At 38.4% G+C, this 20,675-nt stretch overlaps 1 protein-coding gene across 5 annotated transcripts in view; it reads right to left on the reverse strand.

Annotated features, from left to right (window-relative positions):
• LOC108719003 (calcium/calmodulin-dependent 3',5'-cyclic nucleotide phosphodiesterase 1C) overlaps window positions 1-20,675 on the reverse strand; it is a 433,183-nt gene that overhangs the window by 1,741 nt on the left and 410,767 nt on the right. The window contains exon 17 of one of the 5 annotated variants that reach the window (XM_018267586.2): window positions 2,292-5,565. The exons of the other annotated variants lie outside the window; for them this stretch is intronic. Within the exon in view, the coding sequence (XP_018123075.2) occupies window positions 5,552-5,565 (14 nt within the window). The 3' untranslated portion in view covers window positions 2,292-5,551. Of the gene's footprint in view, window positions 1-2,291; window positions 5,566-20,675 lie in introns of those variants that run through there. 5 annotated transcript variants of the gene reach the window in all.

Raw genomic sequence — 20,675 nt, forward strand, 5'->3', positions numbered from 1 at the left:
ATTTAAAATACCCAATATATTACATTTTCTTTCACCCTTTATCATGCGTAGATAAAACAGTGAAGGTTGTATCCCCTAGATCTATTTTTGGAAACATTTGATATGACGTTTATAACTTACTTCCAGTACTACTCTGTAAGACGTAGTAACCACCTGACCATTACTTTATCTACAGCTGAGTGAAGGTTGTTTTCCATGTTTTGGGTGCTTATTGATGTCGTGTGCCATAGACTCCATTATAATCAAATAATTCAAATTTTTTTTTTTTAGATTATTCCCTTTATCTCTGTAACAATAATACAGTGCTTTGTACTTGATCCAAACTAAGATATAATTAATCCTTATTGGAAGCAACACAAGCCTATCAAATGTTTACATGATTTTCTAGCAGACTTAAGGTATGAAGATCCAAATTATGGAAAGATCTGTTATTCAGAAAACCCCAGGTCCACAGCATTCTGGATAAAAGGTCTCATACTGGTACCATAAATTTCTTCTTTTCCAGTTTTTTTTTCACTTTTACTTGGTGAACACAGATCCGTTCAACTGTTCACAATAAATATCAGCAAATAGATCAGTCTGTGGCACAGTTTGATAACAGGTGTGTGGTACAAACCTCACAGTGTTACTGACTAGTGTAAAAAGGCAGCTGGCAGCCCAATATCAGAGGCCCTGATTTGCCTCATGTTTTATTGCACACACAATACTCAGTTAAAGCATCTCTTTCTAAAACTTAATTAAATTAAAAATTTATTTTATTCTACTTATTTATTATTCTAGTGTTTTCTAATATTTTTGGAACAATCTATCAGAGTCGACCGTTTAGTTGAATGCTCAGCATTCAGTGTAACGGCTTCCAAACACCAGTTGTCCTTTCACTTTACTGTGATGAACAATCAACGCTGACACTTTCTGCTTCATAGAAGCTGCAGTTTAGCTGAATGAGGATAGGGTTGTGGAGTTAATTTGGTAATCAGAAAACATTTTCCTTGGACGATTTTTAAATGTGATTTAATTTAAAAATTACAATTTGCTTTTCTAAAATACAATATTTGTCAGTCTTACGTGTGCATTCTGTGTGTGGTGGGCCATTTAATTGTATAAATCAAATAAACGGAAGGTTAATACATAAACATTTTGAATGAAGGTGATTATTGTTGGAAAGGTAAGTTAAATAACACAAAGGCCCAGGATTGTTGAGTGATTTAAGGATATATATTACTTTTTTGGATGAGGGAACAATATTGTTGCTATACTAATAACAATAATAAGCTTAGATGAAGAGGTAGGGTTAAAGTGAGGCCTGAAGACTCTGATAATATCATGACTGATGAGTGCTTTATAAGAATTTAAAAATGAAAATGGTGCATGACAGGTAGCTAGTGCAAGGACAGAAAAGAAAAGATTAAAATATGCATTATTGTATCAAGCTTACAACAGTGATGTTATATCACCGTGTCAACCATAGAAGTACATCATATGACCTCATAACACCATCAAGTAGCTGTCTCTTGCTTTCATGGTCTCATGGTTTCTCTGTACATTCCCTGAAATGGTACGCATTTGACAAACCTTCTAATTTTTTTGGTCTGTGTGAAGCAAATTATGGTGATTTTCTCTTTAAACTCATCCTTCAGTGGTATGACCTCTACTCTGATCAAATGCATGAGGGGTCATGTATGGCCACAGTGTGCAAAGTGCAATTCTAGGTGCAAGTTTTACAGTTTAATTGAGAATGCAATGTGACAATGCGCATGACATAGTTGCAACCAATGTGATAAAACCCATGCAGATTTTTTACTGTGAAATGGACAAAAGTGAGATTCTTTGATGTAAGGATGTCATCATTTCCAGTGCTCAGCATCAAAATCTTGTTTGTGCCTGATTCTTTAGGCACAGCCTCACTGTGCCTAAGTGGGAACTCTGGACCTTCGAAGGTGGTGGTACCACTTGGGTTCACCTGGTTCAATAGGTGCAATTTAGACAATTTGCAAGAGTTGGAGGGACAGAAACAGCAGCGTTGAGCACAACTGTGGGGAAATGCAAGGATCGACTTTAGACGTACCTTTAATCAATGGTGTATATTCATGCAACGACTGTGGCAAACTTTGCATGACCACAACTGCACTGAGTGGCTTCTTTCCACTGAAGCACCACTAGTAGCCCTATCTATTGCCTGAAAATGTGCATGTGCTATTTATGACTTCCTATTCCTATATCAAAATATTGTGAAGTGACCCATAGTGATAAAGAAAAATAGTGAATATACAGTACAACACACACACATTACAGTTGTTTACTCTCCAATGTTCATTTATAAAAGCAAATAAAATACATATTTATAAATAGGCTTCATAGATTCATTCAGACGAAGAGCAGAGTTCCTTCCCCGTAATATAGGTTCTTCTGTGCAACATGGATACTGGAGTCAGTACATACACGACAAGGACATTTTGTAGCCTTTAGCTGTTACTTATTTAACTGCAACAGGCACAAAAGTATTTATCACTGTATTAATGGTTTTGGAAAACATTTTAGTTAACGCCATATTGAAGGCTTAATAACCCATATCAGCTGGCAGCATTAACTGGACCCATGTTTGAAAGTATAATTGGTTGCTATGGGTTACTAGACCCAGACTTAAAGTTAAAACACGGACTATAATAGCCCACTATTTTCTCAACCTTATATATTCCTCATTAGATCTTATAGAGTATGGATAAGCAAGCTTCTACGCTTCTTCTTTCCTAAACTACACCACTACAAATGTGGTACCCAGCATATGCTATGTGAGTGGTAGTTTCATGAAAGCTTAAACACCAAAGGCTGCCTATCCATATACACAGCTTACATCAGTGCAGAAATTTTATGCATATATACATACATACATACATACTATACATACATAAGGACAGGTTCACAGGTAAAACATGTTCCAGAACTATATAATCAATGGAGTGTACAGTGAAAAACAGAGCAAACAAACAACAAAAACTCTTCTATTACAAACTCTTCATGAAAAATAATTCCTAATTTTAGACGAGTTTCTTTTAGTAGCCAAAACTTACTGGAATAAGATTCACAGGCTTCTCCAGCTGTTAATTTGCCTCACCTACTCGCAGGCATTGAGTAATGCTGCTGCTTCTAGTCCAACACATGGTATTTTATTTATATATAAGTATAATGCCACACTCTGGCAAACAAAATTCAGCATACCTTTTTCATCTAAATATCTATATACACTTCATGCGAGCTGTGCTTTAAAGTTCTGAAAGTTCTTTTTTAAAGTTGTAAATATATAGAACTCTGTTAATCAGCAGCAAAAACACATCTGAATTTCATTATAGAAGGGTTAAATATGAGCTAGTGTGGGGTCTCTTCATTAGAAGCGAGCAAAAAGCCTGTGCATGTCAGAGAATGCAGGTATACTGTTTCTGATATGCTCCTTCATTAGTTGGCTAGGTAATGGTGTGCAATTCTAATTTTAATCAAGAACGTGCTGGCTGGATGTTTACAGCTACATTTTTATAACAGTTGACACCTACTTCAAGCTAATAATTGTATTGTTATTTAGAAGCCTGAATGAATTAAAGCAGAGTCGTATACCAAACATGCAACTTATATGAATTGAGTTAATGCAAACACTTTCAAAACTTGCTTAAGGAGGAGCACTTCTTGTTTTCTGAATTCGGGAACAGCGCCAGCCTTATACTATAGAAGAATCTATACATGACTTTCTACAAATAGTTTAGGAATAACATAGACAATGACAATTATTTCACCGCAGAATGGATTATGCAGCATAAGAGCAGCTCTTCCTGAAGGTATATTTTACATTGAAAATTAACTCTTATTTACGTGTAGGGAGTAAGATTCTAAAGGTGGCCATAGACGTAACAATTATGATCTTTTCTGAGACTATAGGTAGGAGGATATTTGCATTTTCATTACAGATATTTAGAGCTGAATTGTCAGATATACTGTACAGGAAGAAACATTAGAATTTTACCTGTATCTGATGATTCAGCAGTAAACACTGGCTAATGTTCAGGTGCCTTCAAAGGGGCCCAATCAACTTGACCAATTAACAATCCAACCGATATCAAAGACTTTTGCCTATATTGGTCGATCCGTCTTCCACTATACGTACACCGAATATCACACAAACTTTATCTGCTTAACCACAGCACGTTGTGCTTCATAAAAAAAATATTTATGGAAGACTCCGAAATGAAAACATAGACGCACAGATATTATCATACAAACGAAAGCTGACCGACATCGGCAAAAGACTTGGATATTGGTCAGCTCGTCAATCTGGGTTTGAGCGGGTGCCTTTGAAGCTGCCCCAACATCGGCAAGTGTTTATTGCTGAATTGTCATATACAGATATTGTTTCTACTTGTACTGTATATCTGACGATTCAGCTCTAAATGTCTATAAGGAAAAAAAATGTTTTTGCAGGAAACATCTTAATTGTTACTTCTAAGACTACCAGCAACTAATCTTAATTGTTCTACTTTTTTTTTTTCATTTTTCTTATGCGATAGTCAGGCTTAGAATTTAAAGCTACCCTTGTAAAAGCAGGAGTTAGATGTCACAACTTTTTGAAGCAGTGGGCAAAACATAAGCAATAAATAAGAAGATAAATAAAACTGATGCCTAATAATCAGTACTGTTCTTTGTTGCCCCAATGTATTGGGTATGCTGCTTAGGGAGTCCCTCTCACCTAAAGGCAATTTGCTCATTTTACCAGCTTCAGCACCCCATTTGGTAACCTCACCAGTTGGTTCCAAGTAACAGAAAAGTACTGATGTCTTCTAGTGGCAAATATAACAGATAAGAAGTAGCAGTCTGCTGAACCATAGCATGTTGTGCCTCATTAAAAAAACAATATTTATGGAAGACTCTGAAATGAAAACATTCTGGCTGTGTAAGAACTACTCACTTCACCCTTTCCCACATTAAATGAGACATTTTGTAAAGTATTCATTTTTTTTACTAAACACAAATATGAAAAAATATAGTAATTAGTGAAAAAACAGCTCTAATAGGTTTTTGCAACACTTAACATTAAAGACGACAGTCAAGACAGGGTACAATTAAACAATTTGCTAAGTGGTGGCGGAAAGCCTCTCATCTGTGCAGTCCTCTTTAATCCTTTACTGTACACTTGTGTTTTTAGACACTGAAAATGAACATTCTTAGCAACTGAGGGCAGGTTTCTAGGTTATATCTGCATGGTGGTTGTTAACATGTTATCAGAGGCCTCAAATCTTGACTACTGGAAGCAAAGAAGCTTTGCTTTACAGGTCTCCTATATAACTTTCCTGTTGCGTAAAAAGCCAAGTCAATTCTTTTGTTAAGAAAAAAAAATGGACACTTTAAAAACACACACAAACTAGTCAGAAACAGTAAAGGAACCAGTGGAAGCAGTGCTTAGACAGTTGTGTAATGCCTTTTTCCCCAAACAGACTTGTCTTTTTGTTTTTTGGAAGGAGGAGCAGAATGAAGAAGCTCAGCTAAAATGATGCAAAATATTGGCATTCTGTTACTCTTCTTTATCTGGAAAAAAAAAAAGAAAGAAAAGAAAAATCACTTTTCCACAAGAGGAAGCACTGGGAAAAGGACAGGAGATATGTATATTAATGAGGGGTGGTGGTGATGGAAATACTGTTGGTATGGCACCATCATTCCCATGACTAGACACAGAAAGGACAAAATAATACATAAATAAAAGTATTAATACTAATACTAACAAAAAGATAAATACCAAATAAAGTTCAAGAGAGCAAATCTCTCTAATATCCCAAATAATAACAAAATAAATCTCTTTTCGTCCTATTATTATTATTAATAATAGTAGTAGTATTATTAATTAGAATAATGTTGAACTTCAATTCATTGTTGACTGAAAGAGACTGTGGGTTTACAAATTTAAAATAAATCAGGTATCAGCATCCTCGGTGGTTTATTGATTACTGCGGGTAAAAGATCTAATTGGTTAAAAAAAAAAAAATACAGCTTTTCTAATAACCGTTAGGCAGGAACCCTCATGCACAGTCTTTACACATGCCTAATTTGCATTGATATCTAAAAACATACAGTATAAGCGTTGCAACATAACGATATATTAATTCTTATTGTGTGGCTTTTTCTAGCAGTTTTTATGTGTTTAAATGAAAGGGTTTGGTATTCTGGGGTCTTTTTGCTGTTCACCAATTGCCAAGTGACTTTTTATGGATTAGAACTATTGAAATCATTTGCATTTGCTCTGTAAAGTAACTGATAATCGCATTACCTGATCCAAGCTCTCTGGCCCATATACAGTTTTAATACAGCTACATAGGGTCAGAACATCAATAAGGGAAGCACCATTAATAGCCCATGGCAGTATAACACACACACAATGGTCATCAAACTCCCTCTTATGCCATAGGCCAAATGAAACAGGATGAGATAAACAGATACAGGAATTACAGGTATAGATGAAGCATTCTTTATATTTCTCCCTCTATAGCACTAGTAATTCAAGATACGCTCACTTCAAGTGTCCCCATCAACAGTGAGCCTACCTTTTTTTATAATAGCCAGTTGTGGTTGGTGATGTAGGGCACGATAGACTGTGTAACCCTATTGTCACCTGTCTGATGTCTAGAGAGGGGATATTAATTAAAACAATTATATTAATGTATCCAATTAAGCACAACAAGATTCACTAAGGGGGTTATTTATTAAAGTTCGAATGCCCGAATTTTTAGTGGGAAATTTTTTTGCCATTTATTATACCTGGAGGATGGAAAAAGTCTGAATCCAAAAATCCGGAATCTCAGAACTGCCGAGGTTGCATATAAATCAATGGGAGAAGTCCCAAAGATATCTTGACCTGCGCTGAGTTTCATGCAATAAGATTTCATGGTTTTGTGCATGAAGATTTTCAGGCAAAAATTCCATGCGGAAATCTGAAAAATTCACATGATCCAAATTTTCACAAAAGTGTCGGTTTTTTTCCCACACAGGACACTTTCTGGAAAATGAATTGATAAATAAAGGGAAAAAACCTGTACTAATTTGGTCTGAGTAGTTTTCAGAAAATAATTAGATAAATTCAGAATTTGATAAATGGGCCTCCCCGAGTTATTTACATAAATGGAATAAATAGGAAATGATTGTATTAAATCCAGGACTCTGTTTGAAAGCTTAGATGTCAAGTGTTTGCCTCCTTTCCATTTCAAGCTTGCAAATTGAGAAATTGATATCTGCTGATGATAGCTGGTATACTGAAAACTGTAGCAAAATAAAACATAACTGGGCTTTTCTTCCACTTTCTGTTAGATACAGTGACCATGCAATACAACCATGGTATCAAAAAGAGCAAGTTTGGGGGGCGGAGCTAGCCAGCGATGAGTGTGGTCGCTTGAGACACGAGCTCCGTGTTACTCCGAGCCAATAAGCTATTTCCTGTACTCTGGACCGAGATTGGAACACTGGTACTGTGGGTGAAGTTGGCTGCATCGATATGGCACCGAAAGCACAGCCGAAAAAGTCGAACGCCTCAGTTACTGCGTTCTTTGCTTCCCACACTGCGCCAGACTCACAACCTAAAGCAGGTGCCATCTTGGATCCATCGCAAGCTGGCCCAGACTCTGATCCTGTGGGAGACGCAGATGGCACCCTTAACCCGACGGAAGAATTAAAATTCATGCTGATGGATATTAAGCAAACCCTGCAGGCAGATATTAAGCAACTGTCGGTTGACATACGCAAGGAAATACAAGACCTCGGGGAACGAACGTCCCACATTGAAGCCAAAATGAGTGAATATGCGGAAGCCCATAACGACCTGGCTGACAATCAAGCAAAGGTCGAGAAGGAGATGGACCGTCTGGCGAGTAAGGGGGCAGATTTGGAGGATCGTTCCCGCAGAAACAACCTTAAGCTGCGTGGTATACCTGAGTCGGTACAGGCGCAGGACTTGGCTGAATACCTGACTGATCTGCTTAAGGTAATTATGCCTGATACCCCTCCTATTGAGCTAACGATAGACCGAATACATCGGATCCCCAAGCCACGTAACGCCCCAGACTCGGTCCCTAGAGATGTGCTCACCAAATTGCATTTCTTCCACATTAAAGAGAGGCTTTTACGCTCGGCCCGACGCAAGGATGGCTGGCCCGCTAAATATGTTGACTTACAAATTTTTGCCGATTTGTCCCAAGCTACTTTGGCAAAACGCAGAGCTTTTGGGGAGGCCACTAAGATTCTTCGGGACAACAATGTACCGTATAGATGGGGCTTTCCGGTAAAGTTGCTAGTCAACAAGCAGGGCTCCCTGACCTCTCTCATTACACCTGAAGAGGCCAGAAAGGCACTACGCAGATGGAATTTGTTAAACACCCCGGCCTCCCCTCCACGCACCCCGCAACGCTCGCAACTCCAGAAGTTATACAAGGAGTGGCACGATGTGTAGTTTACAACGACAGAGATGACCCTTCTGGGGTATTTTGCAAGTTATTCTCGGTCCTATGCAACACTACTATGGCTCGGGGAGAACGGAAGATTTCTCCCTTTTTTCTCCTTTTTCCCTTTTTAGTTAACGTCCCAGGCACTGTTGCTTGTTTTACCACCGTATGCAACCCATTTCCCCCCCCCACATTTCCCAGTTCTTGGTGCTACTGGGATCTACTCTGGCGCAGTTCTACTTGCGTACCTACGCCATGAAGAGACTGTTTGTTGCCAAAACACGGCTGGTTCTTTTTTGGTTGATATATCTGTTTTTGTTATATTTTGTATGTTTTTCAACTGATCCTAAATTGCATTCCTGCTATTTTGCTTCTGCTGCCTTTACTCAGTCACAATGTTTCTCACATCACTGCCTGTATTTAATGTCTTTTATACTACTGTGGATAGCCAGGTTTGGGTTTCAGCCACCACGCCACGCACAAGATGGTTCAATTTTATTCATTAAACGCTAGGGGGCTGAATACCCCACAGAAACGGAATTTGGCCCTTAATGACGCATATAAAGCTAAAGCTGATGTTTTGATGTTTCAAGAGGCTCACTTTAAAAAACACCATCAGCCTACATTTCGTAATAGAAGGTTCCCACATAACTTTCATGCCTTATCGAATACTAAAACTAAGGGAGTCTCTATACTGGTTGGTGCTTCTATCACATTCCAGATGCAACGCATGGTGGTTGATCCCTTGGGGAGATACCTACTGATAGTTTGCATGCTTGATAACCAATTGTACACACTGATTAACATCTATGCCCCTAATGAAAACCAGTTGCAATTCCTACATAAAACACTGACACATCTCCTGCAATTTAGGAAGGGCAAATGTGTTGTGGCAGGGGACTTTAACCTTGCCCCGGACCCCTCTATAGATATATATAGAACTACCCCCCAATCTGTAAATAGGCAACAATTGACACAAGCCAAAAAATTCAGGGACCTGCTTCATAGTTTTGCCCTTATTGATGTATGGAGAGCTCAGCATCCGTTAGAAAAGGATTTTACGTATCACTCCCCCAGATATTTAACCCACACGAGGATTGATCTTTTTCTCCTAGATCCCCAGACCTCGGCACAAACCACTAAAACTTGGATAGGACTCCAGTCCTGGTCCGACCATGCTCCACTTGGAATTGACATAGGATTTTTTCCTTCTAGGAGAACTCTAACTCCTTGGAGGTTGAATGACTCCCTTTTAACCCACCCGGACATTTCGGAACACCTAAAATCTTCTCTGAACTCGTATTTTCAGACAAATGTGACTCCAGACGTTGATTGTCAAACAATATGGCTTGCTCATAAAGCTACAATGAGGGGAGAAATTATTTCTCAAGCTGCTAACCTTCGGAAGCAGCGAGACGGCAAAATTCGCATGATCCAGCAGGTCATTACAGATTTGGAACATGCTTATTATTCTCAACCCACACTAGAATTGGCCAACAAAATTCAATCACAGAAAGCGGAGTTACAAAAATTGCTCCTTATCAAAACGGAATTTCGGTTAAAGCTCCTTAAACATTTCTACTACACGAAAAGTAATAAAGCTGACAAATTACTGGCTTCCCAATTAAGACAAAGACAAGCCCACACCAGAATACAATTTTTAAAGGACCAACAGCATAAGATTACGGATCCGCGTAAAATAGCGAATCATTTTGCCTCTTATTACTCCTCTCTGTATAATTTATCCCACTCACGGGAAGAACCCCAACCCACACGGGATGCAATACTATCGTATTTGGATTCTTTACCAATCCCGCGGCCCTCGGAGATTCAATGTGAACAACTTAACGCCCCTATCACCAAAGAGGAAGTCACCCACTCTATAAAATTATTAAAGCTCGGTAAAGCCCCGGGGCCAGACGGCTATACTAATTCCTACTATAAAGTTTACGCTGACATTCTAACTCCCCATTTATTGCGTTTATTTCGGTCTATTATGGACACAGGTCAAATTAAACCAGAATTCCTCCAGGCACATATCTCCACCATTCCCAAGCCAGGTAAAGCACCAGATCAATGTCAAAACTACAGGCCTATAGCCTTGTTGAATACGGACCTCAAACTTTATTCCAAAATCCTAGCACTCCGTCTGAATAAAGTTTTACCGTATCTTATACAATACGATCAGGTGGGATTTGTGCCTGGACGACAGGCTCCGGACAATACCAGACGGCTTCATAACCTTCTACATATAATTAAAAGGGGTAAGATTCCATCTTTGATCCTCTCACTTGACGCGGAGAAGGCGTTTGACAGGATCCACTGGGGATACATGATGAACACCCTCACTAAATTTGGTCTAGGGCAAAATTATTTGAGAGCCATAACTCCGCTTTATTCTAACCCGTCTGCTAAGGTCTTAGCTTCGGGGATTCTGTCAGACGCCTTCACTGTTTCTAACGGCACTAGACAGGGGTGTCCGTTGTCCCCTTTAATCTTTGCCTTAATGGTAGAGCCTTTAGCCATCAAGATACGGCAAAACCAAGACATTCGAGGGGTCCCCACACTGTCCGGATGTCACACCATTGGTCTGTTCGCAGATGATATTATATTAACCTTGACCAATCCACATATCACTCTACCTAATGTCCTGCGTGAGCTACATTCCTTTTATTTAATAACCTGGTATAAAATAAACTCCCAAAAAACTCAGGCACTACCCATTAATATCCCTACGCAGGTAAAGCACCAACTCCAAGGTAATTACTCATTTGAATGGAGAGACGCCTATCTTACGTATTTAGGAATTGCTCTTACTAAAGACCCTGAACTGCTATTCAAGTATAACTATGTCCGTCTCCAGAAGTCTATTCAAGAGAGCTACACTAAGTGGACACCTCTGTACATTTCTTGGGTGGGTAGAATAAATGCTGCCAAAATGTCTATCCTACCAAAAATATTGTATTTCTTTCGGACTATACAGATTGCCCTTCCTTCGTACTATATTAAATCATTGCAAAGACAGATGAATGTGTTCATATGGGCGGGACAGAAGCCGCGTACTGCGGCTAAAGTATTACAACAGCCGGCTACAGCTGGGGGATTGGGGCTTCCTAATATCAATAGCTATTATAGAGCGGCATTATTGGATACGGCCATGAAAATGCATAGTCCAGCCTTTTGCAGACAATGGTTAGATCTGGAAACAGCAGAGTCACTCGCTACTACTATCCCCCTTCTATTGTGGACTCCACCAAATCTTAGGCCTAAGCGGCCTTTAGCCCTGCCCACGACTGAGTTGATAATGAGAACTTGGGACAAGGAAAGAGCAAAGTTGGAACCTGGTAAAGTTATCTCTCCCAGGACTCCATTATTGAGTCTTCAATTTTTTTTGCAGGACTTACCTATACAATCGTGGGCATCTAAAGGATTGCATCTGGTTAGAGATTTTTATAGTATAACCAAATACATGCCGTTTCAGGAACTCCAGACTAAATACCAACTTGCAGACACTGATAGATATACCCACACGAGAATAACGCACCTGTTGCTATCACACATACCTAACTATAAGAGTTGCCCGCTCCAATCCAACTTTGAGCGACTTACGGCCTCAGGATGGTCCTCAAGAGGAACTCTTTCTAACGCCTACAAACTTTTGGTCATGGACCCTCCGGACCACAAATATCCCTACATGTTAAAATGGGAACGAGAACTGAACTTATCCTTTTCTGTGGATCAATGGCACGAGGCAATGCAGATATTATCTGGGACGACCAGGTGTACAAACCAAGAAATTGCTGTACAGATGGCACATGACCCCAACGCGACTACACAAGATCTCGCCTACACACTCGCAGTTGTGTTGGAGAAACTGTGGGGACACTGGAACCTTACTACATTTGTGGTGGGACTGTACACTCTCCCAACAATTATGGAAGTCGGTATTCTGTTTGATATCTACAGATCTCCATATAAATATTCCTTTTGAGCCACAGGTGGCACTCCTACTGCTGTTTCCAGATCAAATCCCCAGACCTACTAAGAAATTGCTCTTTCATTTATTTAACTCTGCCACGACTTTAATAGCTAGATATTGGAAGCCAGGGGGTCCCATCCAATTGGAACAACTTATTGCTGCTGTTGATGTTAGAGCGGCTATGGAACGCATGGCGGCTCGTAATGAACACAGAATGTCAAAATATGAAGAAATCTGGTCACCATGGCTATCCTACAGGCAAGGGCAAACTTCCACCCTGTGATATTGTTACTATATTATGATATCTATATTCACTTCTGGTCTTGACCCGTCAATGCTACATTGTGACTGAATGCTGTCTGGGTTAGGCTCTACTTATATTTGTATAATTTTATACCTTTTTTTTAATCTGAATGCCTTAATTTTGGATCTACTTTCTTTTTCTTTTCTTACATTATTCTTTCTATTTTTGTTGTTGATGCCAATAGAGGTCTCTTCTTATGTGTGTATCTGCACCTTGATCTACAGAATATTGTTTCTAATTACTATGGTGACCTTACTTTTCAGAGTGTGTATAAGGTCTACTACATGTGTATTGTGTTATTCTGTTTTTCACTGATATCCTCTAATAAAGTGAAGTTATAAAAAAAAAAAAAGAGCAAGTTTAATTATTGTGTTATTGTGTTGTTACACATCTCTTTCCCTTTTCCTGACAACCGAGGTACAACAGCCCAGGTACAAACTGGGGTAGTGGATGAACATTCTGTTTAAGTCTATTAGCCCTCTCCAATGTGAATGCCATTAGTGGGGACTATAGAATACCTACAACATGAAATTAATCTGATACACTAAAAAAATTATTCTATTCAACTGAATGTTTATAGAGAGCAGCTGACAACACATCTTAGTCATATACTTTTGCTTTTATTCTGAAAAATTGTTTAAAACTATCTTTGAGACATACAGTATAATGGCAGATATAGTATTTCCTTTTTAATAAGTCGTTCCACTCTGGACTGGTTAGGCCATAGACAGCAGGGGTTACATGAATCTTACGGTAATCTAAAACTTAATTTTTTCCAGTCAGAAAATGACATATTGTAGTAAGATGGTGCTTAACAGCTATGTGGACTTTAATAATTGAGTTTATCAAATCTTTTAACAGAAATACTAGGTTTGTTTAAAAAATCAAAAGCAGATATACAAATCCACTAGCAATGGGGTATTCAATGGACCCTGCCTCGTTAGAGTGGAGGTTTTTAATGTAAGTCTGTACTCCCAAAATTGTTGGTCTTCCTACATAAGCACTTCTAAAACTGCAAAAGCAAAAACGACTTGATGCTTCCTGGTACAAGACCCGGCCCTGTCTGGGAAATCCTTGGTTCCTGCCATAAAGGTTACCACAAAATACAAAGCAATTTATTAACACTAAGGGGCTGAATTATCAACAGTTGAATTTTGTAAAACTCAAATGTAAAACCTTTGCATCTAAAAGTTGCTGAGTTCATGCTGAAGTCAATGGGAACTGTCTATGGCAAATTTAAATTGTTTTATGAATTTTTCGGCCCCTTGAAAAACAATAGAGTACACATTCGAAATATTCAAATTGTTTTCACAATTTGATTTAAACAAATGTTTCACACAGGTACAGTATTTGGATTTTTTTTAAAAAAAAAAATAGGCAAACATTTAAAAATTTTGAAGTAGAAGTAACCACTAACATTACATAACATTGAATTGTAATAAATAGTCATTCCCATACAGATGTGGCTTCACCTCTGGAGGATCTAGTGGAAGTAGTGGGTGACGGTTGCCATCCTGAATGGCAAACAGGATAAGGTTTTTGAATGTTCTGTTATACTGAAAACCCTTGACTGTTACATATATAAGGTATTTCTAATATTGCCATGAATAAGTTGTCACAAACAATTGGACAATATAAGTCCAGGAAATCTAAAAACCTGTATTTTAAGATAAATGTAATTTTCTAACCTTATACTTGGTTTTATATAAGCTACTTTGTGTTACATGATTAACACAGAACAAAAATGGGAAGTCTTTAAAATGCTGCTTAATAAATTTACTTGTCAGTTTATTCCACTTGTAAGCAAGAAACGTCATTGCAAAGCAAAACCTTTTTGATTCAATAGAAGCGTTGGTGTTGAGGTGGTTAAGAAAAGACGTGCTTTTAAGGCTTTCAAGTTAGCTGGGACAGCCGAATCATTTATAATGTACAAGGAGGCCAATAAATCATGCAAAGAAGCTATAAGGCAAGCTAAAATTGCTATAGAAAAGGATATTGCAGCAAGCAGTAAAAAAAAATCCAAAATTATTTTTTAAATATGTTAATAGTAAAAAAACTGAAGCAGGAAGGGATGGGACCCTTACTATCAGAGGGGGGTCAGCTGGTTAATGAAAATAAAATAAAAGCACAGATTCTGAACTCATATTTTTCATCTGTCTACACAAATGAGGAACCAGTAAGTGAAGGTTTCCTTCTTAATAGTCCCAATTCTAGTAATACAACTAATGATGCATGGTTCCCACATGAAGAAATTCAAAAGAGACTAGAACATGTTAAGATTAACAAAGGTCCAGGCCAGATGGTATTCATCCCAGGGTAATTAGCGAGCTTAGCTCTGTGATTGCCAAACCTCTTTACTTAATTTTTCAGGATTAATTGAGATCTGGCATAGTGCTGAGAGACTGGCGAATTGCTAATGTGGTGCCTCTATTCAAAAAAGGATCCCGTTCTCAGCCTCAAAACTATAGGCCAGTTAGTCTGACGTCAGTGGTAGGAAAGCTTTTCGAAGGGTTAATAAAGGATAAGATACTGGACTTCATAGCAAATCATATTACTATGAGTTTGTGCCAGCATGGTTTTATGCATAATAGATCTTGCCAGACTAACTTAATTTCTTTTTATGAGAAGGTAAGTAGAGACCTCGATTCTGGGATGGCAGTGGATGTGATTTACTTAGACTTTGCTAAAGCATTTGATACAGTGCCACACAATAGGTTACTGGTTAAATTAAGGAATGTTGGCATGGAACATAGTATTTATACCTGGATAGAGAACTGGCTAAAAGATAGACTACAAAGAGTGGTGGTAAATGGAACATTTTCTAATTGGACCAGTGTTGTTAGTGGAGTACCGCAGGGCTCTGTACTAGGTCCCTTGCTTTTCAACTTGTTTATTAATGACCTGGTGGTGGGCATTGAAAGTACTGTTTCTATTTTTGCAGATGGTACTAAATTGAGCAGAACTATAGGTTCCATGCAGGATGCTGCCACTTTGCAGAGTGATTTGTCTAAATTGGAAAACTGGGCAGCAAACTGGAAAATGAGGTTCAACGTTGATAAATGCAAGGTTATGCACGTTGGCAAAAATAATATAAATGCAAGTTATACACTAAATGGCAGTGTGTTGGGAGTTTCCTTAAATGAGAAGGATCTAGGGGTCTTTGTAGATAACAAGTTGTCTAATTCTGGGCAGTGTCATTCTGTGGCTACTAAAGCAAATAAAGTTCTGTCTTGCATAAAACAGGACTCAAGGGATGAAAACATAATTATGCCTCTTTATAGGTCCCTGGTAAGGCCTCATCTGGAGTATGCAGGACTCCAGTCCTTAAGAGGGATATAAATGAGCTGGAGAGAGTGCAGAGACGTGCAACTAAACTGGTTAGAGGGATGGAAGATGGAATTATGAGGGTAGACTGTCAAGGTTGGGGTTGTTTTCTCTGGAAAAAAGGCGCTTACGAGGGGACATGATTACACTTTACAAGTACATTAGAGGACATTATAGACTAGAAGAAAAGAACTTTCATTTGAAGCAACGTAGGGGGTTCTTCACAGTCAGGACAGTGAAGTTGTGGAATGCACTGCCGGGTGATGTTGTGATGGCTGATTCAGTTAATGCCTTTAAGAATGGCTTGGATGATTTTTTGGACAGACAAAATATCAAAGGCTATTGTGATACTAAGCTCTATAGTTAGTATAGGTATGGGTATATAGAATTTAATTAAAAGTAGAGAGGGGTGTGTGTATGGATGCTGGGTTTTCATTTGGAGGGGTTGAACTTGATGGACTTTGTCTTTTTTCAACCCAATTTAACTATGTAACTATGTAACTATATAAAAGGGCAGAAATACAACCACCCTATCAGATGACAAATTCAGTAGAATATAATAGTAATGATAGATATATCTTATATTCCTACATTCTTACATCAGTGCATTATTTATCTATAACCATTCTGGAACTTTGATTAGAGCATTCTATGTGACCAGCGCTCGCAAAAACATGCATATTTTAGATTGTAACTTCTTTGTTGCTTTGCATGTAATTCTAATGTTCAATGGATACAACCATTTATTGTACAGCACTGTGGAAGATGTTGGTGTTTTAAAAATGTGTTAATAACAATAATACAGTTATGGGACCTGTTATGCAGAATGCTCGACCTGGGGTTTTCTGGATAACTGATAACTCCGTAATTTGGATCTTCATACCTTAAGTCTACTAGAAAATTATTTATACATTAAAGGAATAGTTCAGTGTGAAAATAAAAAATGTGTAAACAGATAGTCTGTGCAAAATAAAAAATGTTTCTAATATAGTTAGTTAGCCAAAAATGTAATGTATAAAGGCTGGAGTGAACAGATGTCTAATAAAACAGCCAGAATCCAACTTCCTGCTTTTCAGCTCTATAACTCTGAGTTAGTCAGCGACTTGAAGGGGGGCCACATGGTACATTTCTGTTCAGTGAGTTTGCAATTGATCCTCAGCATTCAGCTCAGATTCAAAAGCAACAGATATGACCCATGTGGCCCCCTGATTGGTTACTGCCTGGTAACCAGGGTAACCAGTCAGTGTAAACCAAGAGAGCTGAAAAGCAGGAAGTGGAGTTCTGACTGACATGTTATACATCAAATCACTCCAGCCTTTATACATTACATTTTTGGCTAACTAACTATATTAGAAACATTTTTTATTTTGCACAGCCTATCTATTTACCCAGTTTTTATTTTTACACTAAACAATTCCTTTAAATAAACTCAACAGGCAGATTTTGCTTCCAATAAGGATTAATTATATCTTAGTTTGGATCAAGTACAAGGTACTGTTTCAAAATAAAAGAGAAAAGGAAATCATTTTAAAAAATGTGGATAAAATGGAGTCTATGGGAGACGCCCTTTCTATAATTGGGGGCTTTCTGGATAACGGGTTTCCGGATAACGAATCCTATACCTGTAATAATAATAATAATAAAATGGATTGCTGCACATTTTGCTTGTATATTTTAAACCAGGGGTGTCCAAACTTTTGGCTTCCCGGGGCCACATTGATAGAAGAAAAATGTTCTGGGGCCACACTCGAAATACACACAAACACTAATGCTAACTTTTGATTTATTTTATTGTAAAAGTAAAATAAAAGAGGCTATTATAAACCTATGATAGGTTTGTTCACTTGTTAACTGCAGTTTGGACACCCCTGTTTTAAACCATGAGTATGGGGCTTATGTGTATAAGGTTGTATATGTGTATAAGGCTGACTTTTTCTTTTACATATTTCACAGACACATAGCGACATCTTGTGGTCCATAATTATAACAACAAGAATGTTCTTATTTTTGCATTTTTTATTGATGAAAACATGGTGGTATGTTAAATACATTAGTGTTTAGTGTGATATTTCTTAGATCTGTAGAGATATCAAAAAGTACTTAGAAATGTTTTTCCCAAATTTTCTTTAAATTTAAATTATAGCCAGTGTGAACAATGTGTTAATTATCTGGAGCTCCAACAAAAAACAACCATCAAAATATTGTTAAATTTATTCTGAGAGAAAAAACATTATTAATAAGGTCGGAACTTTAAACATCATCCTGTGATAAAAACAGAATACAGGTATAGGATCTAATATCTAGGAAGATCAGGACTTGGGGTTTTCTGGAAAAGGGATCTTTCCGTAATTTGGATCACCAGACCTTAAGTCTGCTAAAAAATCATTTAAACCTTAAATAAAGCCACCAATAAAGCCACCATTATGGATTTATGCAGCTTATTTACCATCAAGCACAAGGTCATTTTTAAGAATTACAATTATTTGCTTTAGTGGGCTTTATGGGAGATGGCCATCCTGTAATTTGAGCTTTCTGGATAACGGGTTTCTGGATAAGGAACCCTATACCTGTAATAATACTGACTGGTAAAAAAAAAACTTAATAGTTAATTTAATGTAGTAATTCTTTCTGAAAAAATATATATACAGGTATGGACCCTACTAACCTGAATGCTTGGGACCTGGAGTTTTCCGGATAACAAATATTTTCGTAATTTGGATCTTCATGTAAATAACCGCAATAGGCTGGTTTTGTTTCCAATAAGGATTAATTATATACCATACAATAGGTTATGCACTCTCAAGGGGAATCCCCTTGACAAAGACATTTGTGCCGAAACGTTGGGGTTATTCTCATTTGTAGCAAGTATATCGGCTCCTTAATGCTCCCTTTTTTTTTGCTTCGTACAAACCTTTGCGTGGTATGTATATTATTACTATGTATTACTATGTATATCATTGTTGTATAAACTGAACATTTGCAAATACAATTGTAAACTGCCAAATTGTTTTAAACAGTAAAAGATTTTTTGATACCACTTGAGTTTATATTTGAAAATGTATTTTTTTCTTGAGAATGCATAACCTATTGTATGGTATATTGATTGTATGACCTTTTTGTAGGGGTGACCTTGGTTTTTTGCACCTCTAGCGCATATTTTTGCCAAATATCCGATTGTATGGTGTGCCATTTATCCATATTTTATTTTAAGGATTAATTATATCTCAGAGCAAAAGGAAATTATTTTTAAAAAATTTGGATTATTTGGATAAAATGGAGTCTATGGGAGACGTCCTTTCCATAAGGAATTGTGGAAAGCGTTAAAAGAGAAAGAAAGGTTAAAACTAAGTAAGCCTTATCAGAAAGGTCCACCTAAATATACCAGTAAACCCTCAAAGTAGTGCTGCTCTAGGTCCTCTGTCAAAAGAAACACCACATTTCTTTCCTTCTATTGTGTACTCATGGGCTTCTGTATCAGACTTCCTGTTTTAGCTTAAACCTCATTGCCCTGGGCAAGAGCATGCTCCGTTTGCTCCTCTTCCCCCCTCCTCCCTTCTCTACTGTAATCTGAGCCCAGAGCAGGGAGAGACTCAGGCAGGAAGTGATGTCACACCACATTAATACTGCAGCTCCTATCCTAAACAAACAGAGAGTTTCTAGAGCTTTTTACTCAGGTATGGTAAAACATTCTACAGAATAAATATAGCATTCTAGCTTGCACTATTCCAGCTAATCTATTGGCAATAAAATGCCTTCGTAGCTTTCCTTCTCCTTTAAAGGAGAACTAAACCCCCTACGGTGATAAGTCCCCACTGGCCCCCCTCCCTGCCTCCCCCATTCTAAGTGTTACCCCAGAATTATGTCCCCTGTAAACAATAAATAAACTCAATAGGCTGGTTTTGCTTCCAATGAGGATTAATTATATCTTAGTTTGGATCAAGTACAAGCAGTGGGGCGGGCGCCCCTAGGCCGTGCACTCCGCGCGGTCCTAGTGCCCGCCTGCACTAACACATGCTGCCGCAAAATCGCCAGCGTGCGAGTGCCGGAGCACTGGGGAGCACAGGCTCCCCACAGAGCGGCTGGGCGGCATGCCGCCCCCCAAAAATGTGCCGCCCTAGGCCCGGGCCTATGTGGCCTCGCCACAAATCCAGGCCTGAGTACAAGGTACTGTTTTATTAATACAGAAAAAAAGGAAATCATTTTTAAAAATTTGGATTATTTGGATAAAACAAAGTCTAATGGGCTGTCACGGTTGGCACCCTAAATTCAGAACCGATGCTAAACACCCTGTTCTCGGCTCTTGCTTTTGCCTTATACAGCCACCTTTCACCTCGGGAGGAGCCCTCGGCTAGTCGGATGCCGCCAGGTCTTATTAAGAGAGGTGCAAAGCGAGGGGTTCTGAACAAGGGGCACAACGGTAATGCAAAGTCTTTTGGGCAGAAGGTCGTGGTACAAGGCGTAGACAAAAAGCAAAGTCAGATCAGGCCGGGTCGGTGCAGGCAGAGTACAACCGGAGTCAAACAGGCAAGGGTCAAACCAGGAGATCAATCAAAAGGGTTATGGAATAGAAGAGTCAATTACCAGGCAGGGTCAGCATTTCAGAAGT

Source organism: Xenopus laevis, chromosome 6L, assembly GCF_017654675.1.
Source record: "Xenopus laevis strain J_2021 chromosome 6L, Xenopus_laevis_v10.1, whole genome shotgun sequence".
NCBI classification, from domain to species: Eukaryota; Metazoa; Chordata; class Amphibia; order Anura; family Pipidae; genus Xenopus; species Xenopus laevis.